Below are 10,981 nucleotides of genomic sequence, written 5' to 3' on the forward strand. Positions count from 1 at the left end.
AGTGGAAATCATACATATTATATTTTTTAAAAAAATCCTTAATACTATAACTCCAATTAAATATAGAAATAGAACTTTTAACTCCATGATAAATAAGTTGAAAATATATTTATATAAAATATACTTAAAATATATATTGGAATTTAGGTGTGAATTATAAAGCTATTAAAAATATTTTAAACTTATATCTTTCACTTCCTTATATCAAATAATTCTTTATTATTTATATTCTAATTTGTCATTATTTTTATAAATTTATATAATAATTGTTTGAATCATATTCATTTTTTCTTTTTGTTATAAACGACCCGGCCCGCTCATGAACCAGCTCCAAGTCATTGAGTTAACCTTGAGCTCGAGCTCGAGCTCTATTAATTAATCAAGTTCAAGTTCAAACAAAGAGGTGACTCGAGCTCATCTCGACTCATTATCAATAAATTTGGTTAAGATATTTTTGATCATTATTTAAATTTAATGAATGATATTTAATAAATTTATTTAAAATCCATAATGAATATAATTGAAGTAGATAAAAAAGAACTATGATTGTCAAACATATAAACAATAAATTATGAAGTTCTTAAGAAAAATACTTTGAGTACCTCCATAAATTTTTGTCCAATCAACAAATTTAGGGATTATTTGAGGTTGTTTTTGTATAATTTTAGTTCACTAAAATTTTCTTAGAAAGTTAAAACATAAGTTTTTATGAATATTTGATGATTGTAAAATATGTTATTATTATTATTTTTTAATATAATTTTAATTAAGAATGACTTTAAAATTATTAAATTTACTTCAAAATTAATGGTATGCATATAAAAATTTATGTTATACCAATATCAAAATAAATTCAATAATTTTCAGACTCAATATAATAAAAGATTGTATTAAGATAAGAAATTTATTTCTTTATATTCTAATATTAATGGTATCAAAATTTGCTTCACAATTGTTAAATATGCTTTAAAATTAATGTAATACAAGCTCTTCATATTTAATATTAATATAAAAAATCAATGATTTCAAACCATCTTAATATAACTTATTAAGATATCTTGATATTGCTTTTTTTTTTTTCTGTAGATAACCTTAACAAATATTTTTAAAATAAAAATTTTGTCAAGATATTCTAATGTAAATTATGCATTTTTTAAATATAATACAATACAAATTTAACATATATATCATTAATATCAAAACATATTTAATAAAATTTAAGCTTGTTGCGTCCTGGAATATTCGCGATGGTAGAGAAATATAAAGTTTAATGTCATAGCTTTGTACGAAGATCCAACATACAATCACATAAAAAGAGAGGATGTAGTATTCATAAGAGACACAAAGATTTTTATGTGGAAAACCCTCAAAAAGAAAAAAAAATCATGGTGTCTAGCACAGTTTGAATGAATCAACTATTATTTGCAGTTGATTACAAATGAGATCCTTCCTTGGGGGAAGGCCTTGGCTTCATGTAAGAAATATACATCATATAAAATGCATTACATGATGTGACTTGAAAGAATCACTTTTGATATATTTGTTTGGTCGGTAGAACCATACACAGTGGGCGACGGAGGTCGGAAAGACTGTAGTTGACGGGCGACAGTGGTAAGAAAAGACCATTTTTCGGTGACGGAGGTCGGAAGGACTGCAATCTGACTCTTAAGGTTGGAAGGACCGTAGTAGACGGGCGGTAGTTATAAAAATATAATTTTCTGACGATAGATGTCAGAAGGGCCTTAGTCGGCGGGCAATATTGGCCAGAAAGATCATTATCTAGCGACAGATGTTGAAAGGATTGTAGTCGGCGGGCAGCAGTGGTCATAAAGACTGTTGTATGGTAAAGGAGGTCAGATGGACCGTAGTCGGGAAGCGACAAAGGTCAGAAGTCCGACGATGGGAAGAAGTTCGGTGTCAGAAAGAAGTTCAATGATGGACGGAAGTCCGACGTTAGATACAAGTCTAGTGGAAGTCCGACAACAGGCAGGAGTCCGACGTCAGGTAGATATCCGGCAACGAGCGGAAGTCCGATAAAAGCTTGGCGACTCGCAGAAGTCCGACATTTGGTGGAAGTTCGACGACTAGTAGAAGTCTGACGATGGACAAAAGTCTGACGTCGGATAGAAGTCCAATGATAGGTAGAAGTCCGACGTCGGGTAGAAATTTGATGAAAGTTCGGCTGCGGGCAGAAGTCTGGCGACGGGTGGAAGTCAGGTGTCGAGTAGAAATTCGGTGACCGACAAAAGTTTGACATCGGGCAGAAGTCCGATGACAGGCAAAAGTTTGGTGTCGGTCGGTGGTCAGGAGGTGGTTGAGGAGGAGTCTAGTGGCAAGAGAATTCTTCATTCTCTTATTGCTTTGACCCTTTTCCATGAGAAATGGGGGGTCTATTTATAGTTTTCTGAGAGTAGAATTACCAGTAAATAGGAGGGGTATCAGGAGCAAGTTGGGAGTGGTTCAAGGCCGATATTGACCCCCTTTGATCAAAGATCATTTATCAAGTGTTTAAGTACCTTAGTGATATCAAAATTCGGAGATCTTGGGCTTGTTGGATTCGTCTTGTCGAGCCGCTCGATTCGACTATAAACATCTCACGTTTGCAAACCACTTATTAATCCAAATTATGTTGAACCTTCCAAATGCTCTTCAGGACTTTGATTTTGATCCATTTGGATTCGGGATCGAGACAAATTTGGTATTGTTGGGTTTGTATTTTCGAGACGTTCAATTTAACTATAAATTTGTTGGAATCAGAGTTCTGTTAATCCCGAATTTTATCTTTGAAGCTTCCAACTTGCTTTTGCTTTGAGATTCATGTAGATCAAGATAATTTTCTGATGATATACCAAAGCTCATCATGATATTATTAATAGGGAAATTAATTATATCAAAATATATTAATAAATTTAGATCTAACTTTAAATTATTAATTTTTTTTAAAAAAATTATATTTATTTTAAAATAAATTTAAATATATTTTTTTGAAAGTATAATTTAAATAATTTAAAGTCTAATTCACTCCTACTTTCCCGGAACGGACATCAAATCCTACGGAGTCGCCGCAGAGAGAAAACCTTTTCCCTCGCTCGTCTGCGAAGTTCCAATATTTCCGGCCTCCCATTGTTTCCATAAGGAGTTCTTGCCTAACCTCTTTCCTCCGCTCCTTATAAAATTCCAAACCCTAGCAATTGATTAATCCAATTTCGTTCGGATCGGCGATGGAAACGAACTTTGGGAATAAGATTACTTTGAAGAGCTCGGATGGTGAGGAATTCGTCGTAGACGAGGCGGTGGCGAAGGAGTCGCAGACGATCTTGCACATGATTGAGGACGGATGCGCGGACAGCGGCATCCCTCTCCCCAACGTCAACAGTAGGATCCTCGCCAAGGTCATCGAATACTGCAAGAAGCATGTCGATTATGTCGCGAAATCTTCCTCTACCGTTGTTGTTGTGGACAAGTCAGCCGAGGAAGAGCTCAAGAGTTGGGATTCCGAATTCGTGAAGGTTGATCAGGCTACTCTCTACGATCTCATCCTGGTATGATCTTGATCCTTGCCTAAGCTTTACTGGCGCTTGGTTTGCTAAACAGGGAGTATGGTTTTTTTTTTTTTTCTTTTATCTATCTTTATTAATTGTTCATCAGATCAATTTACCATTCTCGTAGCATTGCTTTATTATTTATTTTTTTCATCTTATTATTTTTGGATGTGATGATCTTACAGGTTTGTTTGGTGATAGGAATTTTCTAGGATATAAGCTAGATATAACTTAAATTAAATTCGTAATTTTGTTGTCCTTTTTAAATAATGGATTTCATAAATCCAAGATTTTGTTGGATTTTATATATTTAAGATTTTGTTGAAAAATGCATAATCATGATTAAAATACAAATGGTGAATAATAATCCTGGACCTGTAATTGAATATCAATGAATAATCCATAGGGGAAATGGCATACAAAATCTCCAATGCATATGAATGACGAACGATGAAGTTCAATTGACCTACAATGTTGGAACAATCGCAAGCAAGTTTCAACAAGCAATACAAGAAATCACATTAAACTCTCTGAATAATAATCCATAACATGCAAGGAATATGACATGTCTACGAGCAGAACGAGATGACAACAGTGCTGGCTGTCATCCTACAAGTACATACCAAAAGGCTATGATGAATACAACTTGCACACAAACAACATCAATCAGTGACAAAGAAGGCATACACTTCCTATAGGCAACAAAAGAAGACTTCTCATGCATGCATCCGCCTGCTTGTAGATTAAACTAGAAATGCTTGCGAGCAATGGTAGAGATTCTATCACGTGTGCGACAGCCATCATGCAAGTAATTATAGCGACATGTTAATCAATATGTGTGGGGAAATCAACAACGAATACAATTCACCTTGTAGTCAGCATTAGTGTGCAGATGAATATGCTGATTCATATGTGGATAATGGAATTTCTTGCAAACAATATAGTGCGGCATACAATGAATGCGAACATTCACAAGCAAATGTAGGAGACTCATCATGCATATAGTAGTCCACATACAGGTGACAATGAACAATGTGTAGTAGATGCTTGATTCCCCTCCACAGTCAATAACTATGCAATGACAGTTAAATCAAGGTTTAAAATTGCGTAAATAAGCCTCGACGCTGTCTGAGGCGTAAGCCTCACGGATGAAGAATTGTGTAAATGAGAATTTAAGGATTTTAGCAGGTAAATAATAGTAAGATTCTATCATACAATAAAAACATCTAAATGACAAGTGAAATTAGTGGAAAGTAAGAAAATAGATGTAATAAAATCATGTTCCAAAGTACATAATCACAAAATATTAGTCTATTAAAACTTCCAAAGTACAAATAAGAAAGAACATATAAAATTCAACCATGTCCCATCACTAAATGGGTCTTCAAGGGAATCTTCTTCTCCAATTGTATCTTTGAATGTCATATCTTCATCATCTTCAATGTGACTCTCTTTTCTCTTTCATGTCAATAAGAATGATCATTATCATGTTAATTGCCCAATTGATATAAATATAATGTAATATTAGCATATAATAAGTTGTGGAATACCTTTATTTTGTTGTTGTGCTGTAAAACTAGTGGATGTGTATGGTGTGGTAGTAGTGAATGTGTCCATTTGACCTCCTTTGTCCCTCAAGACATCCACACTTAGATCCTCTAGTTGCAGATCTGATAATGATAAATCTGTCTCATCATCTATGGTCCTTATCATTTAGAATTAGCCTTCTTATTTTCTTTCCCTCTATTTTCTTCCCCCACATAGAATTAATCCAGTGTGTTGATGTAAACATTGCTTCAAGAGATTGTCTCACATACAGCAGGCTCTGCAATGTCAAATAAGATGTGACAAACCTTTAGAATAAATTTGAATTAAGAATTGAAAATGATTTGCAGTGAACAAATATAATAACGACCCTAATGGTTGTAAGGCGAATGATTTCCTTCTTTGAAAACTTTCTCATTAAGGCTAAGACCCATGAGTGGTTGTATATGAACTTTGTGATCTTCTTCACCCTAGAAAGAGTGCTCTTGTGTTGAGATAAATCATCAAGTTCCTCCAATATGAGATCGATACAGTGCGCTGTGCAGGGGGTCCAATATAGGTGTTTCATCTTCTTCATCAACATCTGACCAGCTGCTTTGTATGTACTGGCATTGTCAGTCATCACCTGAACAACCAATTGCTCCCCAATCTCCTTAACAACCCTATCTAGTAAATTGAAAATGAATTCAACATTTTTAACCTCATTTGAAACTTCAACTGATCCTAAAAAAACCGTGTCGTAGGGATTGTTGACAATGATATTAATCAAGCTCCTGCTCTTCATGTTAGACCATCCATCTGACATAATGGTAACACCAGTCTCAATCCATGTCCGTTTAATCTCATCAATGCTCTGCTCTGTGTTATGCAACTCCTTCAAAATCCATGTTCGCAACTCGTACATGGAAGGTGCTTTCAACCCTCTCCCATACAACCCTACAGACTGCAGCATATTAAAGTAGGCCGGCAATGTCGCAACATTAAATGGTATGACATTCTCAAAAAAAAAAAAAAAAACTGTCAATATCCATGCAAACTTACCGTCAACCCTCTCTGGTACCAGCAGCAAACATCATCTGTGCTTGTCTTCAATCCTCTCCTAGATTAGTTATATACTGGTCCATAGGACCCCGTGCACCTTTATTATGTATAGTGGAGGAAGAGCTATTTCTACTCTCGCTTCCGAAGCATCATGTTCGACCATTTCATCAAATTGCTCATGTTGTAAATGTTTGGTCGTCGTACTCTTTTTCATATAAGCTGTAATTTCCTCTTTCACGTTATCCGGAACATTTACACAATGTGCTACATTTTTATGTGAGCCAGATAAGTGTTCCTTCATGCAAGTTACTCCCCCCTTCACCACCTTATCACAAAAATTGCATTTTAAATACACATATGTCTTTTCGCCGTCTCCTACATCAACTTGCACACTATATTTCCAATAAGAGTCACGCCGCAATGACGTATTTGCCTTTTTCTTGCCTCTAACCATGTTTCCTAATGCAAAAATGCGAAAACTAACAAAAAATCTCAAAAAAACCCTAAATTTTCTTTCTCTTGAAAAATTTTTTGTTGAACTAAAAAAAAATACCTAAAATCGTTTGTGGACTTCTCCTAGAGGGCGGCCGGACACTTCAAGCTCGCCGGAGTGAGGCGGCGCCGGCAGGAAGGGAGGCCGAGCGGATGTGCGGAAAAACTTGCGGGCTGCGGGTTTTTTCCCTTCTCGGTTTTGGGTAGGCTGCTATAAGAGGGAGGAAGAAGCCTTATTTCATTTAGATTTAAGTGTATGGGTCCTGGTTATTAGAGGCGTGCGCCTCACACTAAATTGCGTAATTCAGCCTCGGAGGCGCGCCTCACACTGCAAGAGGCGTACGCCTCATGAGGAACCAAAATTGCTTAGGCAATGAGGCGATTTTGCCCAAAATTGCGTAGAGGCGCGCCTCTGATTGCATAATTTTAAACTATGAGTTAAACACACTGATCCTCTATAAGCAAAGGATGATGACATGTAGCAAATACAAGCTCCTACAAGTCATTCTAGGAGACTCCCCATTCATACAGTAATCTACCTATGGGTGATGGCTGGCAATATGCCACTAACACAACAGAGTTTCTTGCAAGCGATGCAACAGGTAATGAACGCAAACACCTATTAACAATGACAGAAGATTTGTTGTATGCACAACACTGATAATCAACAATATGCAATGAATGCTATGAGACCCCTGCAATCAACATCAATTCACTTATAAACAAATACAACAATTCTCTGTGAACTACGATGGTAAGAATGCATGGAGAAGTTGACGATGAATGCATCTACCTAGCATCAATCTGCAAATGAACATATCAACTTGCCTCTAAGCAACAATAGTAGTATACTACAAAGACGAAGGATCCTCTGTAAATATAGAAGCGCAATATGTCATTTACAATTGAAGACCGAAGATCACAGCAAATGCAGGACTACAATAAATGCAATCATCTACGGGTTACTATAGGGGGCTCTTCATACACACAACAAGTTCATGACAAATGTAAATGCCTGCAAGTAACAATAGTGGACATACTGCAGGTGTAGTGGATCCTCTATAAGCATAAGTAAGAAGATCGCAGCAAGCGTGACTCACTACATGCAAGTAAAAGCAACAAGCTTATGGCAAAAGCAAGCATCTATGACCAACTGCGGGGAATTCATCTACACACAACATACATTTCTACAAGAAGTAGAAAACAGATCATCTATAGGCTTCCAAATGAAACCTAGCACATCTTTTAATAACAGTCATTTGTGCAAGCTGATTACCCCTCATGTCTTAAAATATGATTACATGCATGAGCCTCAACGAGTGTGTGGTATGCACACATGCGACGTCTGAGGATGCTGAGTGGGTGAAACAATAAACTTAAGTTCAAGCCCATCCTCCTATGTGAGCAGATAGGAGTCGACACGACTTGAACTATCAAACAAATATACGAGCATGACATTGACCAAAATATTTATTTTAATACGTTCATATTAGACTTTCAAAGTCCATAACAAAGAAATTTAACTAATAGAGGCATCAAGTCTGCAATGAACCCAATCCTTTTTTGGCAAGTATACAGAGTCGACAAGGTTCAATCAAGAAAATGAAAATGCCCATGAAAATTTCGATGATGGCCGTGCTGACAGAAGATTTCAATCGGAGGGGATCTTAAACATTTAAAAATGGCACCCAAATGCCCATAAAAATTCAAAATACCAAAGATACAAAAAATCTAATATATTTAAAATTGAAATAAAACACTAAAGATTTAAAGTAAAATCCATCCGCCTTCCACAATAATTTTTCGAGGTGGACAAATTTAAAAATGTCTTCAGCTCATAAAGAGTAAATGTCTGGCTGAGAATATCACTAGGATTTATTCTCAGATAGTCTCTTGCCAGTAAGGATGTGGCATGCGTCCTCTAACCGATGGTTTCACCACCAAATGGCGCCACAAGTAAACAGTTATGGCTGGGACCCTCTGAACCGGGTGATTTTGTCGTCAAATAGCACCACTAAATTATGGTCATGTTCAGAGCTCGTTTGTTCCCCAATAGCTTCAAATCTTTGAGATATGAATCAATAGGGCACAAAGCCCTCTATTACTCTGTTAGTTAAGGTGGATTCAGATTTGTCCCCTTAGATAAATACTCACCACATGTCTATAAGGTACCCTTAGACGAAGAAACTCATAGTTGCGATAAGGATCCTTTTGTCAGGTTGGGTCGACTACTTCCTCTGACTAAGTAGATTAGGGATCATGATGACCCGGGACGATAGAACCACGGGATCTTGATTGGGTACATCATCATTTCTCCTACTATCCGTTTAAAATACAAGGTGGTAAATTTTTAATTTTAAATATCAAATCATGCTGCTAATATACGCTAGATACTCTGTATCTGTTTGGTGACTAGTCTTAATCAAAAGTTCTCTCTTGTTATCAGGAGAGGTAATTAACTATTAGGGCTTGCGCCTATAGGAAACATGAAAGTCCTCGCAAAATGAGAGCGAAATCTCTGGGTGGTCTTATTCACAATCCAGTCTGCCTTCTAAAAATGCCTAAGAACTTAAGCGTTAAAATTATCCTCGATGGCCCGAAAAAGAAAGAAAGGACCCGTGGAGAGGCCGGGGCACGGATTTTTGGAGCCCACATTCTTCTTAACCTTTTATAACTTAAAAAACTATAATCGAGCTATTTTAGCATGTCGTAAATGCTTTATAGGGCTGCAAATGAACCAAGCGTCACATTCTTCTTAATCTTTTATAACTTAAAAAATTATAATCGAGCTATTTTAGCATGTCGTAAATGCTTGATAGGGTTGCAAATGAATCAAACGTTCGACGAGCTACTCGTGATTCAGCTCGATAAGAGCTCGTTCATGTTCATTTGATAAGGTAAATGAACGAGCTTGAACACTTTTGATAAATACTCGATAGCTAAATAAACGACCTTGAACAACTTGGCGTTTTGTTTGTTTATGTTCATGAACAATATTGTTTAATGCTCGTAAACAATCTCGTTAAGAAGCCCGATTAGAGCTCGACTAAGAAGCACGATTAGAACTATATTAGAAAATTTACTAATTTAATATTTTTTTTTACTAATTTTGTCTAAAATTATTTAATAATTTATTTTATTTCCCGCATTCGCTTAAAATTGCGAACAACCCGTTCTCTAAACGAATATAAGATGAATCATAGATTGTTTATTCATAAATGAGCACATTTGGTAGCTTGAAAATAATAATTAAATATGTTCATGAACGGGTTCATTTGATAGCTTAAGAATACTCATTAGATATGTTCATGAACGGGTTTGTTTAATAGCTTAAAACATTAGTCAGATATGCTCATGACATGCTCGATATAATTGTTTGTTAGATGACTCGATAAGGATCGTTTGTTAAGTTAATGTACATCTGGAAGTAGAGCTCGTTTATAGCTCAATAAGACTCATTTGTTTAAAGTTCGACCAGCACAAAATGAACCGAATATGAACCAAACATGAATCAAACATGATCATCCGTTAATTTAAATGAACCAAACTTGAACACAAACAAAAAAGTTCAAAACAAACTCGAACTGAACTTAAACAAGCTGATAATAAATGAACTTAAATATGAACACGCACATACTCGGGTTAGCTCGGTTCGTTTGCATCCCTAATGCTTGATATGGAAAATGCTTTGTGGCTCAACTTATTGGATAGGTAACATGTGATATATGCATGACACGAGTCATGCATGGAGACCTGTTTTGGGTTATTCTTTGAGAAGTGAAGCATTACTCTGTTTGTATAAACGATGGAACAATTTTCTTGCCGCTTGATATCATTATATTTTGTTGCTCAGGCTGCAAATTATCTGAACATCAAAGGTCTTCTTGACCTTACTTGCCAGACAGTCGCTGACATGATAAAGGGCAAGACACCTGAAGAGATCCGGAAAACCTTCAATATCAAGAATGACTTCACTCCCGAGGAAGAGGAAGAAGTGCGGAGAGAGAACCAGTGGGCCTTTGCCGAGTAATGGGAATCATACTCTTCTTTTGCCTGTTTTGTTTTGTTGACGATGATGATGCAGTCTAATGGCTTGGCTTGAAGAAGGAAGTACTTTTTGTTATAAGTTTTGCCACTTTCTTATGTAAATATGGATGTTTTATCTTTTAGTCGCAAATGCTGTAGACCAATGTCAAGTACAGAACTTGTTTTAAAATTTGTTGTTCTTAACCTACAGAAGCATTTCTTTGTGCTATTTTGTCGGTTAGTTGTGATTGCTGAAATTACTACAGATAAAGACTCAGTAGATGGTTGTTCTATAAAAAAGTTAATCCACATTTGATAATTTAATTCGCATGGAA

General features: G+C 36.0%; 1 protein-coding gene across 1 annotated transcript; it reads left to right on the forward strand.

The window, feature by feature from the left end:
* The first annotated feature begins 3,032 nt into the window (after nucleotides 1-3,032).
* On the forward strand, nucleotides 3,033-10,875 carry LOC110112839 (SKP1-like protein 1B). The gene is made up of 2 exons (XM_020845186.2): nucleotides 3,033-3,542; nucleotides 10,474-10,875. Exons 1-2 carry the CDS (start codon nucleotides 3,222-3,224, stop codon nucleotides 10,648-10,650), a joined length of 498 nt encoding a protein of 165 aa, XP_020700845.1. The 5' UTR covers nucleotides 3,033-3,221; the 3' UTR covers nucleotides 10,651-10,875.
* Nucleotides 10,876-10,981: the final 106 nt, after the last annotated feature.

The sequence above is a fragment of the Dendrobium catenatum genome, unplaced genomic scaffold (assembly GCF_001605985.2).
Source record: "Dendrobium catenatum unplaced genomic scaffold, ASM160598v2 original_scaffold_27042, whole genome shotgun sequence".
Classification (NCBI taxonomy): domain Eukaryota; kingdom Viridiplantae; phylum Streptophyta; class Magnoliopsida; order Asparagales; family Orchidaceae; genus Dendrobium; species Dendrobium catenatum.

What these genes read in the sequence shown, in the direction of transcription:
- LOC110112839 (XM_020845186.2), top strand. Translation starts at nt 3,222, where the DNA reads ATGGAAACGAACTTTGGGAATAAGATTACTTTGAAGAGCTCGGATGGT. An exon ending in CTCTCTACGATCTCATCCTG is followed by an intron (nt 3,543 to 10,473) that starts GTATGATCTTGA and finishes TTTGTTGCTCAG; the next exon opens with GCTGCAAATTATCTGAACAT.